The sequence below is a fragment of the Eriocheir sinensis genome, chromosome 33 (assembly GCF_024679095.1).
Source record: "Eriocheir sinensis breed Jianghai 21 chromosome 33, ASM2467909v1, whole genome shotgun sequence".
NCBI classification, from domain to species: domain Eukaryota; kingdom Metazoa; phylum Arthropoda; class Malacostraca; order Decapoda; family Varunidae; genus Eriocheir; species Eriocheir sinensis.
In genome coordinates, this window is record NC_066541.1 from 6,515,775 (window position 1) to 6,541,253 (window position 25,479).

Consider the following 25,479-nt stretch of genomic DNA (forward strand, 5'->3'; position numbering starts at 1 on the left):
TAGCCAGGGGGGCTACCTCTTTGGCCGACTGGTTGAGGGGTGGCTCTCCCGTCTCACTGGTCGCGGGTTCAATCCCCGGCGCCGGCAAAACCTATCCTTGTCTGGATTAATTTATCGTGTGTTTCGTTACACGTGGTGGTCGTGTGGGAGTATAGTAAAGAACAAATTCTGGCATTTCATCCTCTCCCAATGATGCCCTCCCCCAGCAAAACCTGGAGAGGCTCACAACCAAGCTTGACCCTGGCCTCTTGACTTTTTTTGTCATTTTTGGCAAAGCCCCACCTCACGTAACTCAGATCAGGGATTAGGCTGACTCTAAGCCATAACCAGGGACACAGAACCAGAGGGGACAGAATCCCCCCATACTGGAATAATGAAAGATTATGAATTAATCTGTTCTTTATTTTAAGTGTTTATAGTAATAGCTTATCTAAATAAGGGCTCATTAATTATATAATGAGTTATGATGTGAAGTACATGAGTGACACTGTACAAAAACCTAAACATTCTGGCCTCTACCTACATATATTTTACTATGTTGTATCATAGTGCATTGACGGTATGTTTATAAATTACTGTGCAGCATACTATTCCAAGCAGTACTGATATCAGGTAAAAAATACTATGTTCAAAGTGGAGGTACTAAAATTTACTTGTCAGAATCAAATTTTGTCATTTTGTATAATTATAGTTTTCCATTCCTTAGCTCATGTTTTCATATCAATTTGTTGTTGTGTGGTACAGCTGGATAAGTATGTGCAAAGGTATGATATTAGTTCTTTCTAACAGCAGTATGTGGAAGCAGTGCTGAGTGGTCAACACTCATGATAGTGGTTGTGGGTTCAAGTCCTCTCATTACAAGCTGACAATTTTCATCCTGAGTAGCCAAAGACTATCCACGTGCTGTCCAGGTGATCATCCACCATCCTGAAATTTGGCGATTTGTGTCGAGGAGCACCTTGGAGCATAAGCCAGGAATGATATTACACAGCAGCCAATATAAGTGAATGCCTAACTTTTCTGTTCAACAGTGCTACACAATAATAGACTGTCAATGTGTGATTCTCACCCTTTCCGTCTTGTGCCTGCTCTTAGTGTGCACTGTCCTTTCAAAAGTGTTTGCATCTAACTTCCACCACTACAACACAGCTCTTCAACAGGACTGCTGGCATCACCCTGAGGCTGATCCTACAGGAACCATCCATCACCTCTTCAGGAAGGCTGCCCATTGCAAGTTAGGCTGGGCAGGAGGCAACAACCATGAAAGAGGTACAGCAGAGGCCAACAGGGAGTCCCCATCAACCACAAACTGGTCCCATTCTTGCCTGCAATATTCAGAGGTAGTATATTTACAGAGGCTATTTTGACATTCAATATTGCACCTACAAAAACAAAGGGGGAGCGGGTTAGTTTGTATATGCTATTACAATTACATTGCTCAGAGCAAGGGAAAAAAACTACTGCAGGATCTTGCCCCTAGTGATTTCCAAATTAACGTTTATGACAATACAGTAGTTAAGTTCAAAGAGATACCACCTTTCTGCAATAATATTTGGATTTTTTAAGTAACATCTTTTTACTGTAAGGAAGAGCCTGGGTGCATCAATCAGTCAATAGGGGCCTACACCAGTGGAGGCATTTTACCTTGCCCACCCTACAACGCCTGGATCAGGGTTCCATTTAGGGAACTCTCAATGCAGGCTCCCTTCCCATCCTAAGTGCCTCATGGTAGGATCAGTCAATTTGCTCATGCCACAAACTCTGTGGGAATCCCCTTGGCCTCCTCCACTCAGCACTGTCTCTTCCAGAAACTACCCAGTGAGCAGGGTCAGCTTCTGGGCCATGTGCCACATGCCCATATAGCCAGAGTTGGTATTCCTGGAAAATGCAAGTAAAGCCCTCAAATCAGTCTCACAGAGCAATGGCTGGTGTGACAGTCATTCCAGTGACATCCCACGATTCTGCATTGGCATCAATCCACTTCGTCACTATTCAGTGTCAATGTCTCACAACCATAGAGTGAGAGAGGGAACACAAGTGACTTGAAGATGTAGATCTTCATCCTTCTGCATAAGTATTGATAATGCCATATACTCATGCTGAGAGGGAATGACAGTATCAAAAAAATGATTACTCAGTAAGATTGATTCTAATTCCATGAGACTGATTCAAGAGGTATTACCTGTATAGTCCATGAACACCAACTCAAGCTATATGGGCATGTGGCATGCTCCCCAGAAGCCAATCCTGCTCACTGGGTTGTTTCTGCAAGAGACAAACTCCAAGTGGAGGCGGCCACCCACAGAGTTTGTGGCTTAAGTCGATACATCCTGCCATAAAGTACTTGGGATGAGAAGGGGGGCCTGCACTGAGGAACCCCCAGGTTTGGCATCATAATGGACAAGGCACATGCCCCCATTGGTTGACTGAACTAAAATAAATTGTTATTTCATCAACACAAGTGAGATTCACAAAACTCATCATAAAGAAATTGAGGTTTGGTTTGATGACTGTTCCAAACATGAAGGCTATTGTGGCTTCTTGCTTTTCCCATCCCCTCTCACCAGGTTCACCCACTCCTGTCAACACATCATCAAACCCGTCAAAGTCAATCTTTGAAAGTACTGGTTAGAGGCAAAAAAATAGCACACAATAGCACACATAATACTTTAAACTATAGAGCATGATAACTTATAACCTGGCAACAACCAAGGATAAGAGAAAACAAGGATAATTTACAGAGCACTGATTTACCCACAAAGCATCACACAATGTCTGTGACTCCTGACCTGAATGGAACACAGCACTGAAAGTTCACTTCACTAATCTATATAATATGACCATTCCTGCAGTTTAGCTTTCATGCACTGCATGTTTTTGGTACCATTCAATGATGTGTTTACATGAGGGTTGCGAATTAGTGCTCGATCCATTGTTATTGTGTCACACTTGGTGGTGGCCAGATTGTGCACTAGATCAAAAGTTCTCAGCCTTTGTGGTTTAAAATAGCGTGTATGCTGTTGTGCAACTTTTGCCTTTATAACCAATAGTTGTAAGGGTTCAATAGGTTTGATTAAGTGTTGACGGAAGTGGATGAGACTGGCGAGAGGGACAAGGTAAGTGGTATGCCACAGTAGCTTTCATGCACAGCCTCGGAACACCACCACGCCGAACACCCCATTGACCTCTTCTAGGTGAATTTTATATTACTCAAGTTGATTAATCTAGTATTTTAACCAAAAAACAATACTAACAGGAGGGTTTCAAAGGGGAGGAATGGGTGGAAGTCCTGGGGTGACTAAATCAGTTAACCTTTTATAATTACAGTCATCCCTCAAATAGTACGGTTTCGATTTTATACGGATTGTCATGGAAGAATTTTTTTAGGATTTTTAAATTTCCCGCTCGTCGCACCAAGTAGCCATGGTGTGAGTGGCAACAGTTCTACCAAAACACCTGCTGAAAGCACCCCAAAGCATTCGAGAGAGGTGTTCACCTTGCAGAAGAATTCAGATTTAGGAGAAGTTACGTTTTGGGATGAGTTACGTTGCCGTAGGGAGAGCATACCACATGAATGAGAGCAGTGATCGCTGTATCTATGATCTTGATCTTGGTCTTGGTTCGGGAGGTAGTTGTCCCTTTCGGTCCCAACTACAGCCTTTGAAACGCCTTACTCCCTCAGGGCCAACACCCTGAAAATCATAGTGTAAAAGAAATTCTTGCCGCAGTAACTGCCAGTGCTCCAAGAGTGCTGATAAAGGCCGTCCTTTTACTAAGCCTCGTCGTTGCTATGGTAACGGCGTCTCACTCGCAGCAAAATGGCGTACGCTGATCTTCCTGGCGACGTTCAACATGCATTACTAGCTGTCGAACTCCTTACAACAGAAGATGAAAAGGAAGCTGCAGTGGTTATGGTGACACACAGAGGTGAAATGCAATGGAAACCCTTATGTGTTATTTGTTTGGGCCGCCATATTTGCTGATGACGTCATCACAGCATGAAGGCGCTCCACCTCGCAAAGCCGGGAGCCAGCAGACGTGCCAAGTTGGCAACTTGTGCTGCCGTGTCACGCGTTTGAGAGCACTCGGGACGTTCCGAGAGTCCCGATTCCCTCTCTCAAACACAGCGCCCAGGAGTGTTTCTAAGGGGGGCACTAATTTTATACGGATTTTCGAATAGTACGGGGATCCTGGGTCCCTAACCCCCGTACTGTTTGAGGGACGACTGTATATTAATGTCAGGCAAATGTCTGTTTTACTAATAACTGCATTTTTCAGGCACCAATTACATGCTTTTGGCAATATCCTACTGTACACTGGAAAACTGAGCTGCAGGCAGATGTCATCAAAACAGATTAATAAATTAATTTGTAAAAGATAAATTTGTAGGGAAAGAGTAATTAGTTGAGGCAAAATTGGCAAAGGGAAGGTGGGAGAATGGGCTGACTGATGAGTGTTTGTCTACGTGTATACACACTCATACAAGTTAGCATTGGTAGTATATATTCTGGAAGCATACATGGAAGTATACCTTGTCCTGAATGCTTGTAGTCCAAGAATAAAAAGTTAACTATGCAGAAAACAGTATTCTTATCCGGTCAAAAGTACACAGAATACTTCAGTTTACCTCCTCTGGATAAGCATCTCTTTTGAGAGGTCAGCATCCTCATGGGTGGTTGCTGGGCCAAACAGCAACTTCCTAACAGATTCTTGAAAACGAGCAAAGGCAGCATCTCCCTTCACTGAAACAGTAAACATTTACATTGTTGTGCAGAATTAACTTTTGGCTGGCTTTCCTTTTAAGGACTAGGAATTTTTTTTTAGTATACACCCTCATATATGCAAATGACAATCTGTCTTTATACATAACTTAAAACTGGGGAATGAGTTAATTTACAAAGTAGCAAAACTTGCCTGAGAGAGCAGCAGAACGGTGCGAGGCGTTCTCCTCCATCATCACACGGAGGGTTTGCTCCTCCAACTTGTATTCCTTCTGCTGCTTCTTTACAGCTTCAGTAATCAGTCCTGTAAATTTGTACTTATGCAGTTAATGAGAATGCCAATGCTTAAGAGTTTGTCTCACACTCATGTCAGAGTTCAAATGTGGTTAATATTATTTTGAACAACACATTGCTTGTATGGAATGCAATAGTAAACTATAATGTAAACTTTACTGTTAGAATGGCCATTTTACCAGTGGTGGTGGTGAAGCGTTCCTCTGCCTGCGTGTCTTTGGGCTGGCCCTGAGCAGCTGCCTTAGTGGCCCGAGTCTGTCTTAATACAGTCAGTGCTTCCACCAGCTGCAGCATTCTCTGGGCTTCATTCTGCTTCTGCCGCACCTCACCCAAGATGCTGTCAGCTTCTCGTTTCACTGCCTCTTCCTGTTGTGGTATAAGCAAAGGTTTGCAATACACACTAATCTCTTGATACACAGGAGTGTTTGGGCAGCAATAAGGTAAAAGAAGTTAGCAAGATTTGCCTTGAAGGTGCAACATAGAGCAAGAACACTAAATTTATTGTTAATATATATCATGCTTAAATAGGGCCTTATAGCCTTACAGGGTGACTTTTAAATGTGCTGAAGAATGAGGATGGTGCAGTATCCTAAACCCCCTTGATAGCACCAATGCTCCCTTTGAGCATGTAAAATTAATGCACTGCAAATTAATACACTGAAAACAATTCTTAAGTTCAATATCCAGTCTAAAATATTTTTGAGACACACACCTGCCGCTTAGACACCTCTTCTCTCTGAAGCTTTGCCCTCCAAGCATCTATTTTGGCCTCTTTTTCTTCCCTCTCCCTCCTCTTGTGCTCCTTCTCCAGTTTCTTTTCTTTCTTCCTCTGCTTGACTCTGTTCCTCTTCGCCTTTCGCTGCTTCAGTAAAGTCTTTGTGCGCTCAACAAACTTTTGATCTTGAAAGTTCTTCAGAGTTTGATTAAGCTTCACCTGGAAGAAATTTATGGTCAATACCTCCACAATGATCCTCAATTTCTATCATCAACTGGCTATAATGGACATGAGAGCTGACAGCCCAACTAGTTTTCTGCAATGAACACAGGTATGAAACTTTTTTAAATAGTAGTTGCCACGTTACACTGAAAAAAATCCAATTAAAAATGTCAAGTTGATGCCAAACCAAAGAAGCTTCCACCAGCCATGTATACTATACTTTTTCAACAACATGAGAGACAGACCAAGGACAAAAACAAACAAAAATTTGCAACACCTCCCAAAAATGACATGAAAATGCTCCTCTCTTGAAACAATTTCAGCCAAAAGAACCTAAAATGTGCCGCAATGGCATACAACTTACCTTGACTGCTTCTGCCTGCTTCACGAGTCTCTCCCACTCGTCTTCATCTGCTGTGTTGCTAACAAGAGATAGCTCCTTCTCAAGGCCACTCAACTGTTCCACCAGTGAGTGGGATTCCTGCACCAGTCTTTGAACCTCTGCCAGCTATGTTTGGGAAGTATGATGGATTAGGGTTAAGGCTCCTCTCTAAAATGTATGTACAACCAGAGGAGATAAGGAAGTGGAAGGGAGAGCAGGGTAAATGAAGGGATAGTGTAATGACTGGAGGAGAAAGTGGAGTGACCTGAAGGAGTTTATAAGTTAAAAAGGAACTGAGAGGAGAAAGTGGGTAAGAGAGAGCTGGTAAAGATTAGCAGTGTAGTGTATGTTGTACATGCTCAAAATTATTTAGCACATATATATATAATTAATAAAGCAAAGCAATCTTCTTCACTGTTCAAGTGTCCACTTGAAGCCCAGCTGCAGGCATGCCACTGTTAGTGCACACCAAACACCACTGAAGCCCTGGAATTATAGTCATGTGACAAATAAATCTAGCATTTATCAAAATAAGCTGCTGCTGTTACATACCAATTATACTGTTTAATTTATAAACAGGATGGAAAATACCGAGTCCTCATGATAAAAGTTACCTTTAATCCATCCACTGTCAAGTCTCTTTAGGAACATAAAACCACAACAAATGGCATATTCAGTATGCCATCACACATCACCATAGCTGACCTGTTGTAGCCTCTACTTCTCCCAACATTTTACAGGAGGCTCCTGAAAATGCAAAGGCACATGCCTCCAAGCTCTATTTGCAGCACAATATAATTACCATAACCTCATCTCCAGCAACAAGCAGGATAAGAGGTTCAGATTTTACAAATACTGGAAACAATTACACTCAAGAAGAGGGAAGGCAACAATGAAAGTGCTGCACTACTTTAAACTTGGCAACTAAAACCTCCACACTCATTATTTCCAGATCACACTAAAAAGTTTCCAAAAATGTACTGATAAAACATTCTTAATAAGTCATTAAAAATTAAATGGCTACCATACTATTAAGGCATGTGTGAACCACTCCATGCTGTTCCCATTACACCACACCCTGTCCCTGGCCACTTTCATGCAAGATGAGCAATGGATCAAACCCAGATCCTCTTCTACCACCCCAACTACTACTATACACTACCAGGAGGAAATCGAGTAAGCCTTTTGGTGAGCAACTATTTATTATGACTGATCTTCAATCTCCATGACTATGTTCGGACAAGAGTATGGAATGAAAGATGACAATGCTGTTAGTAATGTGGATTTCAATCAGTGACCAAAACCATAAAATTGTGCATCATTATCAATTCAATTAAAAGCTCATTAGTTTATTAAGGAACATTTATATCACACCATAGGCAACTGTCAATTTCACAAAAAGGAATATCAAGTGCTTTATATTTGTTACCATACACGAAAAATGAAAGGCAGGCATCAATTAAAAAATTACTATCACTAGTGTGGTAGTCACCTTGACATCCATCCTGGTGGTGGTGGACTCTGTGAGTGGTGAGGGAGGTGGTGGCAGGCAGGACATGACTTTCTTCTCAAATCCCTTCAGCCACTTTAGGTCCTCCACCTCCTCCTCCTGCCCTATGTTGCCTGTGCCCTTACTGTAATTGCTGGTGTTGGGGCTAGGGCCAGGGACTTGGGGGCACAGGGGGATGGGCAAAGGGTTGTGCTGGTGCCAATTCTGACTTGATTTCACAGGAGCTGTCATGGGTGGGGCCTGGAGAGCAGCTTCATAAGGAATATTTTCTTTGTGAGGCATAGCTGGGGGTGGCTGGGAGAACTTGGGAGGCATTGGAGGAGGGGGCCTGGAGAACATTGGTGGTGGATGACCATGGTAATGAGGTGGAGGTATAGAAAGGTTATGGAAGTTTACTGGTGGAGGAGGAAGTGGACCAGGTAGCCTTGAGACCCCCTCTGTGAGGAAGGGTGAGACAGTGGATTGGTGGTGGTGCTGAGGATGAATGTTGGGTTGGTGGTATAAGAGGCTTTCCTCTTGCCCTGGAATGTATGTGAATCTCTCAGGTATGAGATCATGTCCTAGGGGAGGCTGGGAGGCTGACGAGGGCTGCCTCATGCCTCCCTGGGGTTCTTCAGACATGCTCGATGGGTGGGTGGAATGGGGCACTTTGCTTCTCACTTAAAATTAAAGTCTCCAATCCCTCCAGCTGCCTTACAAATTATTAATGTCAGCAAAGCAATGTATGAGACGAATTAGGAGCTTGATCTTGGAAAATGTGTTAACATCTTTAAGGCATCGAATTATCACACTTGCATTTGGCTTAATATCTACCACTTAATGAACAGAATGACTTAATTGCCAGGTACGGAAAACACTGCAGAAAACAACTGTCCGCACACAATTTTAAATAGCGCTCCACAACAACACAGGCTTGAGTGTAGGATTAATAACACCAATAATAGTTTTCTTCTTGCACCTCACAGCACAAAAGCAAGTCAGTATGATGAGTTCAACATACAGTAAGCATAATAATATTTTTGTGTACGTGGTGGGAATGAGTACGAGTGTCTAATGTTTGTGTGCACTGGCGGTAAGGCTCTAGGCCGTCACGTGGCTGCTGGTATCCTGAAGACTTGCTGCAGCTGCCTGGTATTCCTCAGATTCTTCCACCGATTTCTGTTGTGGAAAATGTTATTTGCTAGGAGTGCTGAAGTGACTGCAGTTACATAAGTTCCTACCTCAGCTGCCTGTTTTATTTTACATGCAAGATATGTTTTTTAGTGAGTTTGGAGGTTACTATACAGGTAGTCTTGAGTTACAACATATGGAACTTATAACCACTCGCACTTGCAACCAGGCCAATAAATATTACTAATATTTGGTTAAACATTGAGTTGACATTTCAAATATCCTGTCTCAGGTAGAGCAGCTGTTTGTTTACACAGTACACCCTAGCCTCACCCCCTACCCCCACCCCGCCATTGTGCTCACACGCTGAGCCCACCCCATCTAGGCTAGGATAAGGCATGAGGAGGAAAGGGTGGGTGGGCTAGACCAGTCCACCCACCTCAGTTGTCTTTGGAACTCAAGCTGTAAATACTAATTACACTGTAGTTACTGGTCAGTACTCATCCAGTTTATAAGCCTACAGTCTGTTGTACAAGTTTACCACTAGATCTAGCAGATGCCAGTTGGCTAGCAAAATGGCTTCCCAAAACAACAGCCCCTTCACAGTATTCCTGCAGCAGCTCCTATAGGCACCTATTTATTAGAAACAGCAATCATAGTGAACAAAACATTCACAGAAGATGACTAGATGCAGCACAGGTGACACTGGCCATTCACAAAGTTCTATGGTGTGTCCTATGCTTATAAACACTGCTCCACCGTCAACACATCACCCTGCACAACAACATTTGGCTAATGATGCCATCTTGACAAAACTTAGTAGCTCAATTATGTAATGTTGCACAACATTGCATGGCTAGAGTCAATCAAAAGCAGGACTGGGGTGAAGTGACCTCATGAGGAGAGAAGCGGGTCAAGGGGGATGGTATGAGTCACAGGAACATTGCCCTATCCACAGTAGGACATCTTAATATACGTATTTTATTTTATTTTTAATGTGAATTTTGACTTGCGATCAGCCTGTCAGTCCTGAACCCTGTTGTAACTTGGGGACTACCTGTACTTTCTTCTAATCCTAAAATAGCTGCCAGCACGATTTTACAAATCTTGTTCACAGTGAATTCTGGGTTTACTTTAATTATTCATATTCTTTTCACAGCTGCCTCCATGATTTTATTAATCAACATTTTCTTAATTCAGGTGGAGAAAATAATGCTGAAAAGATCATGCACACCCTTTCACATTGTTACTATGCTTGCTTGCTTATAATAAATATTTACTAGCCTATATCTCTTTTTCATTTATGTAAAAGTGAAGTGTTGTAAAGGATATGCACCAAACATTATAAGACATGACTATTCCACAGCAAATTTAAAATCAATTTCTCCTGGACTGGAAAATTTCAGTAAGCTTCATAGGAGTAGCACACAACAGCAGAAAACTTATGAACATTCCCATCCTATTCTAAGTGTCGAAATGAGTGAAACACAACACAATTGGCATCATGAACACTTACCTCCTCATCCACAATAGTCTTCAGGTCCTGGAAGGCAGCGTTGAAGCGCTTCTGGCAGTCTGGGATCACATTCTGTGTCTCCTGCAGCAACAGATCTTGCTTCTTAATGTAGTAAACGTCTTGCCCTGGAAAAAAGGGAATTAAATACATACAATGGAGTCTTTTTATGTTACAGGAATACATTAACCCTTAAAGTGCGGGTGTCGACAATAGTCGACAGCTGGTGCCTGGGCTCAAACCACAGGTGTCGACAATAGTCGACAAGGCATTTTTTGACATAGAGCGCTGTCAAATTTAATTTTTATGCTGAAGTAGAGTAAGCATGTCGTTTTCTTTCAAACAATACCCAACCATAATTCCTTGACTAATAATTGGTTAGTGTATGCCTTGTGTTAGCTTTGAGAAGATGTCCGTTAGAAATCCCACATCTTCTCACTTTCCAGTGAATTTCATCCACAAGATGGGGGCCTTTGAGCTCAGCAGCACCCATCAAGGGCATCAGGAAGGCCCAGAAGTTAAGTTTTTGGGGGTATGTTTCACATAAACTGTATAAAAGTTATGCTTTTTATTACTAAATCATTGAAGGAAAGTCCACTAGGGATGGAAAGCTGTCTATAATAATGCGTTTTCAGTGATCCTACTTCAATATTCCGTACTCACTCTAGCAATGGTTATACAGTCTTCAAATTAATGTCAAAGGACAGTTAAGGGTACTTTACAATGATACTTCATTCAGACACGTGAGGTACAAGGTAAGTAGAAGTGAAGATATAAAAGGTTGAAGTGAGGTATGTTTATGCCTAAATATGCCCGCATGGGAGGACAGGCACGGCAAAACAAGCCTGCGCTTTAAGGGTTAAAAACAACAAAGGTTATGTACCTAGGGCTGCCACCTCCACCAGTAACTCAGCCCAGCAAAAATAATAAACCAACTTCACATCAAAAAAAATTGTAAAGGATTTATCATTAGGGAGTTCTTTATATTATTTTAGTTATATTTCTATATAAAAAAAAGTACTGGGTAGATGCTGAAATCTCAAGAATCGACAACAAGGAACCAGTGAAAAAAAAAAAAAATTTAGCATTTGGCCAGTCTCATTATTGTGGGAAAAAAAGTACAGTAATATAATGTCCATGGCCTATGCAGCTAGAACCACTTTCACCTTTGCTGGAGCATGATATGATTTCTATTTTATCCTAAAAAGGGGGGAAAAATCTTTGAACTATACGATTCTATGCAACAAACAACTCCACAGACTGGCGCTGACCTTCATCCTGCATTTTCTTGATCTTCTCCTGTATTTGCTCGGCCTCCTTCTGGTAGCTGATGAGCTCCTTGCAACACCTCTTCAGCACCCCAGTCTTGATGCGCAGCTGCTTCAGGAGAGTCTCAGACATGGTTACTTGGGGCACACAGTTGGCAGGGGGTCTGTGAGCACATGGAAATAAAAAAAACATTGATTTTTAATCTAAATGATTATATAAGTTTTCCACAAATATTGACTCCAGAGTTTGCTGCTCACTAAAGTCAGGCTGACTGCAAGACTGTCTCTAAATACTTAACTCCTAATTTGACAGTTTTCAATAACTGAGCCATAAGCCCTCCTAAGAGAGCCTACAGAAGGAGCATATACCTACATTTTTATTTATAAATGAAAAGCTTTAGGATCATCTTTTAGTTAGTGAGTTAGAGCTTTGGTATTTATTTCCTTCATTGCTGCTCCCCATTTCTTGTTCATTTCTTTCATTATGTATTTATTTTAGGTTGAGTGTTTTGAGGCTTCATTTCTAATACATAGTATTTATAACCATAATATGCCCAATGCCTAATGTGGAAATACAGGGGGTCAAAGAGGGCAGAGCCCCCTGTTAGGTTACATATATTCACCTTGTGTTTTAGTTACTGTAAGGGGGATCAAGGTGGCAAGCATCCCACATTAGTAAGAATGAGAACATTCTTTTTGGAATTTAGCTGTGGCTCTAGGTTTTGGCTCCTGTGGGACACTATGGGCCTGGAGTAACATCCTGCAATTTTACCCTCACATGCACTGGTATCATTTCAGCATCTACACAATTAGATGCAACATTGAATATATTGTGGGAAACGCAGAAAGGACTATAGAATGATTTGGCAATAATTCACTGCCAACATCTGCTGAGACATCACAAATACCCAAGAGTTGAAGAATCCAGCAATATAGAGGGAACTTTGTAGGAACTTGTACTGGAAATCATTAACGGATGTATAAGTATGCCTCTTAGTTAAGTGACAGTCTATCAGTATATGTAGAAACTTTTGACAACATACACAAGAGCAGACAAAGCCAGAAATACAAGCCATCACCCCACTTAGTCCATGCCGCCAAAATTTCACCCTATCAGTAACCTACCATTCCTACGAGACACCCATTAGTAATTAACACGTGGACTGCCATGCCTTTAGCCTACATCACTAGCGACCTACCTCACCCACTCCTTTGTCTCTCAACTCAACCCCGATCCCCCGTGAGTCATCCTTCACCTACTCTTACCTGTATAAAAAGGTAAGCAAGGCACAGGTAGGTTACGCCCCTGCCCACTCCTGCTCAAGATTCCCCTGCTAATGACACACTTAGACACTTGCACACCTCAACACTCACGACACACAGGCGGGGAGGTGTAAAGATGTCACTGCCACCACGAAGGGAGGGATGCACGAGTGGTTAATAGAGAAAAAGATGGATTAATGGAGGGCCTCCGTACCTTAACTTAGCGGCGCCTCGTCCTTCCTCTGAATGCTGTGCCGTGTCATGATCACCGTTGCCAGATTATCGTTCTCAGAGCCTCGTATTTACCTGTTTCTGAGCCGTAGCTATTGCCAAAACACACCAATAATTAACCATTTTAACGATAATTATATATGAAGGGAGTTATTGGGGTCGAGGAGGCAGTTTTGAGGGTCGGAAATCGGCAAACATAGGAGGCTGAGTACGACAATTTGGCAAGGCTGGTCATGATGGCTCGCCGGAGTTGTACGAATCAGCTCGCAGTCGTAAAATAGCTCGCAGAGAGAGGTTCAGCTTGCTTACTTTTTCTATATTTCACTCACCGCTATCGTTCACTTGTCCTGTTTCAACTCTAATACATGGCACAAACATCAGAGCAATACTTTTAATCAAGAGGAGACTTTATAATAAACGAATAGGGGAGATTTTATAGAAAAAATTACCCCACGTTGATGTTCACTCAGTTCTTGGTGGTTTGGTCTGGTGTGTCGTTGTCTTGCCGGCAATATCACCCATGAAAAAGATCAAAAGTGGACAAAACTAGAACAAAACCAGGCAAATTAATGTGTTTTCCTGCTGCGTATTCCCCAAGTGCGCATGCAGAGCGACTTATTTTCGCGAGGAGGTATTTCTCGCCACACCAGTGATCCCCTATCCCTTCCTCTCCTTCGCCCCTGTCCCGTTTCTCTTTCCTCTCTGTCTGTCTGTCTCCTGTCCTCTGTCTCTTTCCTCCCTGTCTGCCTCTCTGTTCTCTGTCCCTCGTCCATTCTCCCCTATACATATGCCATCTCCTGTCCCCTATCATTTCCCTATAATAATGGACCATCTTATTTAAGTGAAAACTTCCAAAGGATGAATAACCAACCAGTTAGAACTATAGGTATAAGGCTACTCTGTTTAGACTACTGTGGATCTTGCCTAAAATCGGGGACCCCGGCCACTGGAAATATAAGTTGGACACCTTGATTGGGTTATCATTGTAGGAGTTAGCATGTTCTCCCTGTAGTCCTATTTATTGTCTTATCAGTCACAAAATGTAACCACTTACTAACTAAAATCAATCAATCAACTTCCTTCAACTTAATATCAGCTAGAGTAGAAGTGCAACGTTTTTGTCTTCTCTGTTTTAAGTCACTTCACTTAGGTTTAAGACACCACACAGTCTCTGGACCATGGGGGTCTGTGGGTTCTGATTTTTCTAATCTATGTAAATATACCTCCCCTGCTCCAGCCTCCCCGCCTTCCATGACTCCCTATCCCCTTCCCTTCCTGCTCCTTCTCCCTATCTCTCCCCTCCCATTTTGACTGCCCTATCCCCTCTGGCCCCTCTCCCTTCATGCCTCCCCTGCCCCTTCCTCCCTTCTCCCTATCTCTCCTCTCCCATTCTGCTTGCCCTATCCCCTATGGCCCCTCTCCGGCCCTTGCTGCCTCCCCTGCCCCTTCCTCCCTTCCTACTTCCCCTCTCCCTTCTCCCCTATTTCTCCCCTCCCTACTACCCTTCCACCCTTATCCCCTGTCCCCCTCCTGCCCCTGCTGTTTCCATAATAAAAAAAAAAATGGTTATTGTTATTTTATTATGGTCTGTTGCCTCGATCTTGTCCACTCTTCCAAAGTGTGCAAATACATGTTAAATAAATAAAATAAATAATCAACATGTCTGGATCCTCACTTTTGTTATGTATTACGTGTATTTGACGTAAATTAATGATACAACAAGGGAATGGTCGTTATTAATGATACAACAAGGAAATGGTCGTTGCCTTTCACCTGCCTAGTATCTACCTCGTTTACTTCCCACTACCGTTGTTCCGTCTCAAAGCGAATTAAGGCGATATGTTAATTACCATAGCTGCCACGTAGAGGATTTTCTGCCCTTTACGTCCAATTTCCTCGAGTTAGAAGGGAAATGAATCGTCAAATTTTATAAGAAACGTGTCGGCAAGAGTCAGGAGCAAGGAGTATGAAACAATGAGTAGTCCTCTTTGTGCATACGTAGAAGTATATTCGGCATTTACAAGGGTGGCTTCTGGTGGTAGTTTGACCCTTTTGTTTAAGACATTAGAACCCGACCGATTTCCTTTTAGGCCATTGGAAAGTTATGTGAGAGGCGGAAGTCTGATGAATACCAACCTTAGCCAACCTAGTAGTCTTCTCCTCTGAATAAATCAAAAAGGTCAAAGTAGGCCTATATATCGTGTTTCTACCAGTTATTTCCTATATCACCGAAAAACAAAAACTTATGAAACATGTGGAAAGAATAAGCGTGTTAACCACCTATTAACTATTAACGACCTCATGGTTGATTAAGACCAAAATAAGCTTATCGGAGTCACTACAATAATTAACCTTTTAAATACTAACTCGTGTATAGGTAGCTGCTCTCTCCTCGTGGCCAGCATTTGCACACTACCTCCTCTCTCCTGTATACCTGTTTACAAGCAAAACACCCTTGATGATAAAATAAAGGAGTTAAAGTATATGAAACTCGATAACGGGCAAAAATTCTTTATTGCACTTTAAGGCGCTTGTACGCAGTTTCCCTATGTTATGTTCTTATGACGGGACACGCGGAGCACACCACGCGACTATGGCATGTGTCAGCGAGCACATGGCAGGACAAAAGAGCGTGTGTACCGCCTCATGTCTCTGCCGTGACTCAGGCATTCCATGAGGCGGTGAGTCACCTCCACATACCTGCCCGTTCTTAATGATATTGCACCATGCTTGTACCCTCACCTTTCTTATTTGTGTATAAAAAGATATCATTGTCAGCTCCTAATTAAGCACCTTTCACTATACTAGAACGCTTATCATAAAAGAAAAACTAAACTTTGAAAAAACTGAATTGGTACATACAACTAGTTATATTATCAACATCATGTTTAACAGTTTAAGTTTTGACAATCTCTAATTCTAGTATATCAGCTCCATTTTCCTGAATGTTTTTCCCTTGATATAATTATTAAGCAGTATAAGTAGCGGGCTTTTTTAATATTTTTCTTTATGCCCTTGAACTGTCTCCTTTGCTGTATAAAAAAAAAAAAAAAAAAAAAAAAATGGAAGGATGCGTACAATTAGGCGAAATTGCCTTACTATACATAATATTATGCATGAGTGTGGAAGCCCTGGAAAAGAAACTCAGATTTACGAAGGATACGGATAATACAATCATCGGCCATCGTGAAAATCGCTCAGCAGAAGCTTTACACGTTATATAACAAGTGTTAATAGCACAAAAAATGGAAAATGCTGAAAAGTAGAGATGGCACCACTATAAACCCATTATGAAGGCCTACCGGCGACAGGCCAGGGCGTAAAAAAATAAATAAATAAATAAAAAAAAATAATAAAAAATAGCTGACTGTTTATAATGCCATGTTGTACGGTTCATCAGGGCTAACAAATGTTATTATACAATGTCGTGTCTACAATGCATGGGTAAGCCAGGAAAACAACTTGAAGAGAACAACAACAAGATGGACAATCTGTTGATTGGCGTCTGCGACGCCGATAAAATTACAGCTGCATATCCAAGGCACTGTGACATGCCTATTGCTACTTATTTCCTCTTGCAATGTTATATTGGCATATGCGAAGTAATTCTGAAGTTTTCATCTCTAAATCCATTTTTTTAGTTTTTAAGGTCTAGGCCTAGGGGGTGAGGTAACTGGCCCTTCTAACATGGACAATCAGTAAAAAAATAATCACAGTAAAATCAGCATTAAGTTAGCTAGGTTACATGGCTTGAGATATAAACCCTTTGTTCTTTTCTGCCTACCTAAACTGAGTCATTTGGGTTACAAATCTTTGTGCTATGAGTTACTGCTCAAATTCCTGAGTGATTCTATATCGTATTGAGGGAAGAACAAATTCAAATACAGCACCTTTAAACCCTGCCACTTTACAAAGTTTCTGCACTGCCTGACATCTGATACAAAAAAACATGTAACCCTTTCGATTAAGTAACAAACAGATATGCTACTTGTAAATCTACTGCAACAAATTCCCAACAGTACAGAGCCATGGATAGGCATGGATCTCATTGTCACCTCAGAACATATAAAGAAAGCATCTAACAATCCAACACACACACACACACACACACACACACACACACACACACACACACTCTCTCTCTCTCTCTCTCTCTCTCTCTCTCTCTCTCCCACACCCACACACACACACCTAAATATGTTACTTACAATCTATCATAATTAACCAACAACGAAAGCACAACAAATATAGCAAATCAGGCTAATGTCTTCCTAAATAATGGTCAGCACAGAACAATGCTCAAACCTCTTCTTCCATTACATTCCAAATAAAATGTTATAAAACTGCACACATCACATTACTCTTTTTCAGGAAAGAAGCAAGCGAGGAAATTAATACCATCAAAACCACTTGCTGTAGTTAAAAAAAAAAAAAAAAAAAAAAAAAAAAATAATTAAAAAAAAAAAAGTCACATGCTTGTCTTGAATTGAAAGGAAGAGGTTTGCTCACAGGAATACAAAACTGCAGACTTACACCCTTGTCAATCACTGGAATGAGTGAATAGTTAGAGGGTCACTGTGAAATTTGTAGTGGAGATTGTACTCAAGGTAAGAGGCAGTGAATTCTGGAGGCTTGAATGTGTGTAAAATTATATGCAGCCCATCTCATCAGGTAGTCTACCGAGACCTTGCAGTTTTTTTCTCTCACAAGCTTAGATTCCTGAGCCTATAAAAGTGGCACTTCAATGAAAATGATCACAGTGCTTACACTAGCTATACCACCCAACCACTAGACATTTTGGGAATTATATAAACTCCATCCTCTCAACAATAACTAGTGTACAAAAAGATCAAACCATAAAGTAGTACTGCAGATTACAACCCACAAGGCCACAACACTGTCTCCACCCACCACATGACCAAAAAATTTTGCTAATAATTTTCTCAGTTTCAGCATTAGAAATGCTAAAAGTACTATGTCTTGTATTTATATATAAACCTGAATGACTGCATGGCTGGCCCATAGAGACCTTATAAGAAAAAAGAAAATAAAGTGATATGGTACCAATTCTACAATAACCAAGTCATGTGGCTGGAGACAGTAGTCAGCTTTACTGACAAAATGAATCATCAGTGTTGACTGACAATGACTTGGCAGTAATAATCACAACCCTGATATGAGTGCACCAAGATGAAATGGCACATACACACCAAAGCACAGCTGCCTTACCTCAATTGACTTCTTGTTGCTCAATTTTCATAATCCTCCAATTTTACTCTGAACTACCCCTCACAAGTTACTTTAATCACCAAAAACTTAACAATACTTATCAGTACAAATTTGACTTCTGGAATGCCACAAAACACAGCCAATTCTAGGACCCATAAAACCTTAACAAACATAAAAACACTAAAAACATTTTTTTTTTAATACAAAACATAAAGATAAACAAAACCAACACAATTTAGAACCTCCTGTTTGCATCTTCTCCAGATGAGCCTCACCAACCTCACCTCAGAAAATTCCTCTCTTTGCCTGCTGGTTAGAATGGGCCTGCAAGTGCTGGCAAGTAAGTCTGGAGGTACTTGTGAACACGAGGCCAGATCTCATTGGACTCTGTGCCATGGAAGGACTGAAGAATCCCTAGCTCCAGGTAAAATGCCTTCAGTGGCCCTGTGTTGGCAGCATAGAGCTCTAGCCTCTTCTTAACTGACTCTAGCTTGTCGTCCTCCCTCTGCACCAAGGGCTCACCCGTCACATCATCCTTACCCTTGGGAGCAAGAGGGGGAGAGGGATAAGAGTATGAAGTTTAATGCGAGGGAGAGAGGAGGCAAGGGGAGTAGGAGTAGAAAGCTTTATCTGAGGGAGAAAAGGAGAAATGTGAGTAGGAGTAGGAAGGTTAGTGTGAGGAGGAGAAAAGAGGAGCAAGAGTATAAAGGTTAGTGTGAGAGAAGAGGAAAAGGGAGTAAAAGTATAACGGTAAATGTGAGGAAGAGGAAAGGGAGAAATACAGAGCAAGGCTGGTGTGAGGAAGGAAAAGGGAATGAGAGTCAAACATAGCACCTCCCTTTCTCTCTTAAAAGAGGGTGGAAAGAAGGGAGGAGATAGCAGGGACAACACTGAGAATGGAAAAGGGAATAATGAAATAACATAATGAAAACCAGATGGAAAACCCAGTCAAGGAGGAAGATGAGGAGCCATGTACATTAGATTTAGGATGGCAATGAAAGTTACAACATACATCTTCAATTAGTATTAAGATATGTGTGGGTAGGTGTGTGGGTGTAGGTATGCTTCAACCCCTTGATCAACATATAGGCAATATAGTACATAATGTGGGTGTGTAAGCATGCATTCATGCATGCACGCATGCATGCACACACACATGGCACGCACACAGGAATACACACATGTGGCACACACACACACACACACACACACACACATGCAAAATTGCTGAGACACATTAAGAAGTAGTAAAGCCTGAAATTCTGCAAGAGGACCTAAAGAAGATTTGGGATTGGAGTAAGAAATGGGAGATGGAGTTTAATGTGAAGAAATGTCATGTAATGGAAATGGGAAAGAGTGAAGGGAGACCAAAATGGACATATAGAATGGGAGATAGAGAGATATTAAAAGTTCAAGAAGAGAGAGATCTGGGAGTGACAATACAAGATAATCAACAGTCAGAGAGTCATGTAAATAGGATATTCGGAGAAAAGTAAAGGATGGTAAGAAATATAGGAATAGCATTCCACTACATGGATAAAGATATGATGAAAAAGATGAATACCACTATGATTAGACCAAAGATGGAATATGCAGAAACTGTGTGATCTCCCCATAAGAAGAAACACGTGAAAAAACTAGAAAGAACACAAAGGATGGCAACAAAGATGGTTCCAGAACTGGAGGGATTGTCATATCAAAAAAGGTTAAAAGAAATGAACCTGCCAACATTGGAACAGAGAAAGGGGAGACCTAATACTAATTTATAAATTGTGGAATAAAATGGAAGAAGTAGATAACAAGGAGTTGCTACTAAGAGAAGTAAGAAACACCAGCAACACACAAGGACACAGTAAAAAATTGAGAAAAGGAAGATGCTTGAGAGACATAAAAAAATATAGCTTCCCGCAAAGAAACATAGACGTTTGGAACAGACTAAGTGAAGATGTAGTATCGACGAAGAGTGTGCACAACTTTAAGGAAAAACTGGACAAGTACAGATATGGAGACGGGACCACACGAGCGTAGCTCAGGCCCTGTAAAATTACAACTGGGAAAATACAACTGAGTAAATATACACACACACACACACACACACACACACAAAGAGCTACACAGTGTAGGCCTTAAAAAAAAAAAAAAAAAAAAAAAAAAAAAAAAAAAAAGAAAGCTGAGAAGAGGATCACTGGGGCACTGTGTAGTATCACTTACCGACACCTGGGGTGGGTTAAACTCAGTGTGATAAATCCTTCCTGAGGGCAGGTGAGTCCAACGGCCTTTGATACGCTCTATTATGACTTCATCTGGGACTTCAAGGCTCAGTACCAGGTCAAGCTAGGGAGACAGGCAACACAAAACTGGGAGGCGGAACAGAGGACTGCACTAAAGTGAGGCGCACGTTCAGATACATTACATACAGTAAGCTGGGATGGAAGGCTGCAGCAAAACAATGGAAGACTGACATACAAGGTTCCAGACTGTCTAAATTGAGTAGGTTTTGCTGTGTGGTGTGAATGAGAAAATGAATCACTGTTAAACATTATTTTATGTACACTCACTTATTACTGAGCACTTCTTTGTGAAACTCCAGTAGTAAGTGCTACTAAAACAATCTTTAACATGTGCATCTTTAACAAGTGAGTGCTGGGCACACTTCAGCTGCAGATTTGACTGTCTATGTTATCTGTTAACAGAAGCTGCTATCTATCTGCACACATTGTAAAACTGGACACCAATACTCCTGAACTTTCAAAATATTTTCTTTTTAATATAAGGTATAGGTAATCAAACATTAAAACTTTAGAAAAATTTGTTGAATAATTCAAATTAGAGCTGGATTTGAAATATATCAAGCCAGGTATGTCAACCCGGTAGCAGCGGGGATCATGTTTCTTAATGGTCCCTCCAAGCGAGCAAAATGACAAAAAATCACCCTTCGCACAAACCATTTCATAATATATATCAAAGCATTTGTGATCAGATTATGTATCATCTATTTTGGGGGGTTTATATCATGGCACAAATTTGGCCCGTCGCTGCTACACGGTAAAGCCACAAATTTGGCCCGTCACTGCTACCGGGTTAAACAAAGGATAGATAGTTTTAATAACCAAATGTATATGTTGTCTGTCATTTTTTGGGGGAGGCTTTACGCATCACCTACAGGCTGAATCGTGCCAATCAGTTGCAGAGCCATATCACAAAATAGAGTATTAAATTCCAGCTCCTCATACAAGATCAAAGAAAAAGCATTTCCATTCAACATTACTTCAATTACAATATGAAACTTATTTGGTTAACCAGTAAATGCATAATCATGCCAACTACTTGTTAAAAAAGTTAAAATTAAAAGTAAAACTCAAACATTTTCTAATCTAAAGAAAAGATAATCTTAAATTAGCTCCAACAAATCAAAGCCATTACACTTTTTAAGCTATTCTATGGTAAAATAGCATCAGAAATTCTAAATAACACGACTGCATTAAAAAATAATACATTTCAACTGCCTCTTGGTATCCAACCCCATTAAAATAGTTACCCTACCCAGGTAAAATGTTAACCTAACCTTATTTAAATATCAAAGTTTTTTCAGTGTCAATAGTTGGGGCTCGATTTGAGAATGATGCAGTCCTGTTATCTAGAATTACCATGAGATCTCACTTCCTACCTGCTGGCTGCACCCAAGGACTCTCTAGACTCCTTGGCTGCATCCTAACACCCTCCCTGCACTGACCCTTGCTGCCATACCTTCTCGTGCTGGTTGAGAGCCTCAGCCTGTGCCCGAGTGCGGGGGAACCCATCCAGCAGCCAGGAGGAAGTCTTTATCCCCGCCAGCTCTGATGTGATAAGCTTCACCATCATCTCATCTGGCACCAGCTTCCCAGACTTCATGTACTTCTCAGCTGCCTGTCCTAGATCTACAAGTGGTTGCTGCATCAATATCACTAATACTGATTTCAATACATATCTGACTAGCATACAATTTGTGTAGTTCTTAGGTAATCTGCACTTTTCATATTTAATAATTTAGTGTTGATGGGTTACTCTTTTAATGGTAACATGTTATATATTAGGTGATGATAAGATACAAATTTAGTGGTGATAGGTTACTACCCTCAGTCAGGTTAGGCAGGCAGGTAATCCATATATTACCCCAATATCTTTCCCATTAGTACAGTACTACGGTTACAAATGTTGGTTTATGTAATATTGTTGCAAGAGAAAACCTACACACTAAAAAAGTAACTGAAATGAGTTACACACACTCTCCACGTCATCTAAATTCATCTCATTACCCGAAATATTACATGATTACAGAGATAAACACGATAAAGACAAGATTAAGAGCGCCGGCTCCTGCCCATCTCTCTTTCCCCGCCCTCACCTTCACAAACCTTATATAAAGCACCTCAAATACAGCCGGAGGAAAATCAAATGACGTATAAAATAACCTGCAAATAATGTCTCAGTAAGGGTAACTTATATAGATATGTGAGAGCGAAAGGATGGCCTACCTACCTGTCTTCTTGAGGACTTGGGAGCGAAGGACATCACCGCTGGACAGATGTTTCAGACCAAAGTCCCGCAGGATTCTCGAGGATATGGTGCCCTTGCCTGAGCCCGGCGCCCCAAGGATCACCATTTTAAACAATTTGCTCATGGTGGCTGCGTGTCACTCCCTCAGGCCTGCACACCGAGTCAATCTGTGTCTGTGCCCGACCGTGCTGCCTGCTGTCAGCCTCCACGCCCGTTGCTGCAGGAATCAGCTCGCGGCCGCAAAATAGCTCGCAGAGGGGTTCAACTTCCTCACCTTTTCTATATTTCACTCACCGCTATCGTTTACTTGTCCTGTTTCGTCTCCAACACACGGCACAAACATCAGAGAATCACTTTCTATCAAGGGATGGCTGTATAACAGACGAATAGGGCAGATTTTTAGAAAGAATTACCCCACGTTGATGTTCTCTCAGTTAATGCTTGTTTGGTCTGTTGGTCTGGTGTGCTGTCCTCTTGCGGGCAATATCAACCATCACAAAGATCATAAAGGGATAAAATAGAACAAAATAAGGCAAATTAATATGTTTTCCTCCGTAGTGGACAACAGAGCGATTTATTTCTGCGAGGAGGTATTTCTCGCAACACCGGCCTTCATCTCGGTATAAGGGACACTATTGATGTGCAACAAGTAGTATTCGAGTAGAACTGTCATATCTGGAGCTGTGTTTAGGGGTTTTGGTTCTTTTAAAGTTCCTCTATGATGGGATTCGATACATTTGGTTTCAGGGATATGTTGGTCTGCCTTTTTAGCATTTCCTTTACACCGTTTAGCTGGTCTATCTCTTCACTCTAACCTCCTTTCATTCATTAGACTCTTGTTCTTCACATCAACTGCTTCCCACTCTCATGTGTCCTGTTGCCCTGCCTTTTATAACTTTCATTTTCAGTTCCACTTGGTCTGTCTTCTCACTTTCACCTTATCACACTTATATTTATTTCTAGTCTTACTATACTTTTAACATCAACCGCCCCCTGCATGGTATATACCTTTCACTATTTAATGTTCTGCTGGTCTGCTTTTTTAACTATCCCACGCATTCACCCATACACTTTAATTTCTACTCTTATTTTAGTTTCTTTTTCCTATGTTTCAGAAGTCGTATATTACCTCTTCAATACGTTCTGCCTCTTCCTTGGTCTCAAAGTCAAATAAAACCACTTTCTAAAATTTCTCCCTTGTCCTCTGCATGACTACTGTCGTGATGCTCCTGTTTTTAAATGTCCTCACTTGGTTGTGGCACTTATAATCTCAAGGTCGCCCTCTCCTTGCCCCACCCCGCCAATGAAACTTGATATTCATGCCTCGTGCAGTATCTCCCATTTCAGTCACATGACGCCCACGCCTGTCAAAATGAATGTAACTGTAGCGAAATGAGCACAACAGCAATATTTACTTAGTGGAACAAGCAATACACGGCTTTCTACTCGACTTATATAAAAGAAAATGTCAAAGAATGAGACAATAAACTGTAGTGAAGTAAGCAGCATCTCACAGTCCAGTCACATGATGCCCTCGCTTGTCAAAATGAATGTAATATAGTAGAGAAATGAGTACAAGAGCAATATATACTTGACAGAAAACGCAAGGCACTGATTTCTTCTTGTCTCAAAAGAAAGAAAAAAATGGGCTGAACTGTGATTTGAGATTTGCCTTCTTTCAGTACCACATCATACGCCAGTCACATGATGGCACGCCTGTCAAAATTAATGTTATAGTAGCGAAATGCGAAAATAAACTGTACTGTGAAATAAAGTTCTTGTCTTCTTCCAGCATCTCATTCCTGTCACATGATGCCTACGCCTGTTAAAATCAATGTTATAATAACGGGATGATCACAAGTGCGGTAATAATTTAGTGGAACAAGCAAGACACATGTTTCTACTCAACTTGAAAGAAAATGTCCAAAAATGAGAAAAATAACTGCTCTGTGTAATGATTCTAGTCTTCCAGCATATCTGTTACTTCAGTCATGTGATGTCCATCCCTGTCAAAATTAATGTTAAAGTAACTTGATGAGCACAAGAGCATGATAGAAAAAGCAAGACATGATTTCTACTCAATTTAAAAGAAAATATATATAAAAACGAAAAACTAAACTGCACTGTGAAATAAGATCCTAGTCTTGTTCCAGCATCTCCCATTCCAGTCACATGATGGCCACGCCTGTCAAAATTAATGTTATAATAGCAAGATGATCACAAGAGCAATATTTACTTTATAAAACAAGCAGAAAATGAACTTCTACTTGAACTGAAAAAAAAATCCAAGAGAAAATAAACTACACTGATTTGATATTCTAGAGTCTTAGTCTTCTTCCAGCAACCTGCATTCCAACCATATGATGCCCACGCCTGTCAAAATTACTGTTAAAGTAACAAGATGAGCACAAGCAATATTTACTTGACCGAACAAGCAAGACACAAATCTCAACTGGATAAGAAAATATCTCTCAGAAAATGTAAC

General features: G+C 41.1%; 3 protein-coding genes across 6 annotated transcripts; all 3 read right to left on the reverse strand.

Moving 5' to 3' along the window:
• Positions 1-381: 381 nt before the first annotated feature.
• LOC127006636 (programmed cell death protein 7-like) lies at positions 382-8,484 on the reverse strand. 2 transcript variants are annotated; one of them, XM_050876771.1, is made up of 7 exons: positions 7,827-8,484; positions 6,317-6,460; positions 5,728-5,949; positions 5,195-5,381; positions 4,915-5,025; positions 4,628-4,742; positions 382-1,325 (listed from the first exon to the last, which is right to left on the reverse strand). In XM_050876771.1, the coding sequence occupies exons 1-7, from the start codon at positions 8,463-8,465 to the stop codon at positions 1,205-1,207; spliced, it is 1,539 nt and encodes a 512-aa protein (XP_050732728.1). In that variant the 5' UTR covers positions 8,466-8,484; the 3' UTR covers positions 382-1,204. The 2 variants fall into 2 exon arrangements, with proteins under 2 accessions (XP_050732728.1, XP_050732729.1); XM_050876772.1 differs by lacking the exon at positions 382-1,325 and adding an exon at positions 3,656-3,692.
• Positions 8,485-8,785: 301 nt separating this feature from the next.
• On the reverse strand, positions 8,786-13,375 carry LOC127006637 (tubulin-specific chaperone A-like). 2 transcript variants are annotated; one of them, XM_050876773.1, is made up of 4 exons: positions 13,213-13,375; positions 11,739-11,899; positions 10,471-10,595; positions 8,786-9,002 (listed from the first exon to the last, which is right to left on the reverse strand). In XM_050876773.1, exons 2-4 carry the CDS (start codon positions 11,866-11,868, stop codon positions 8,925-8,927), a joined length of 333 nt encoding a protein of 110 aa, XP_050732730.1. In that variant the 5' UTR covers positions 11,869-11,899; positions 13,213-13,375; the 3' UTR covers positions 8,786-8,924. The 2 variants fall into 2 exon arrangements, with proteins under 2 accessions (XP_050732730.1, XP_050732731.1); XM_050876774.1 differs by having other exon boundaries at positions 13,110-13,244.
• Positions 13,376-15,726: 2,351 nt separating this feature from the next.
• Positions 15,727-25,440, reverse strand: LOC127006639 (GTP:AMP phosphotransferase AK3, mitochondrial-like). Of its 2 annotated transcripts, XM_050876777.1 has the most exons (4): positions 22,977-25,440; positions 22,206-22,375; positions 20,670-20,792; positions 15,727-18,999 (listed from the first exon to the last, which is right to left on the reverse strand). In XM_050876777.1, the coding sequence occupies exons 1-4, from the start codon at positions 23,116-23,118 to the stop codon at positions 18,772-18,774; spliced, it is 663 nt and encodes a 220-aa protein (XP_050732734.1). In that variant the 5' UTR covers positions 23,119-25,440; the 3' UTR covers positions 15,727-18,771. The 2 variants fall into 2 exon arrangements, with proteins under 2 accessions (XP_050732734.1, XP_050732735.1); XM_050876778.1 differs by lacking the exon at positions 20,670-20,792.
• Positions 25,441-25,479: the final 39 nt, after the last annotated feature.

What these genes read in the sequence shown, in the direction of transcription:
- LOC127006636 (XM_050876771.1), bottom strand. Translation starts at nt 8,465, where the DNA reads ATGTCTGAAGAACCCCAGGGAGGCATGAGGCAGCCCTCGTCAGCCTCC. An exon ending in CCGTTCTGCTGCTCTCTCAG is followed by an intron (nt 4,743 to 4,914) that starts GCAAGTTTTGCT and finishes TTACTGTTTCAG; the next exon opens with TGAAGGGAGATGCTGCCTTT. An exon ending in GAGATGCTTATCCAGAGGAG is followed by an intron (nt 1,326 to 4,627) that starts GTAAACTGAAGT and finishes TGAATATTGCAG; the next exon opens with GCAAGAATGGGACCAGTTTG.
- LOC127006637 (XM_050876773.1), bottom strand. Translation starts at nt 11,868, where the DNA reads ATGTCTGAGACTCTCCTGAAGCAGCTGCGCATCAAGACTGGGGTGCTG. An exon ending in CAAGAAAATGCAGGATGAAG is followed by an intron (nt 10,596 to 11,738) that starts GTCAGCGCCAGT and finishes CCTTTTTTCCAG; the next exon opens with GGCAAGACGTTTACTACATT. An exon ending in AGACTATTGTGGATGAGGAG is followed by an intron (nt 9,003 to 10,470) that starts GTAAGTGTTCAT and finishes TTTCCACAACAG; the next exon opens with AAATCGGTGGAAGAATCTGA.
- LOC127006639 (XM_050876777.1), bottom strand. Translation starts at nt 23,118, where the DNA reads ATGAGCAAATTGTTTAAAATGGTGATCCTTGGGGCGCCGGGCTCAGGC. An exon ending in CTCTCAACCAGCACGAGAAG is followed by an intron (nt 20,793 to 22,205) that starts GTATGGCAGCAA and finishes CTGTCTCCCTAG; the next exon opens with CTTGACCTGGTACTGAGCCT. An exon ending in TTAACCCACCCCAGGTGTCG is followed by an intron (nt 19,000 to 20,669) that starts GTAAGTGATACT and finishes CTTGCTCCCAAG; the next exon opens with GGTAAGGATGATGTGACGGG.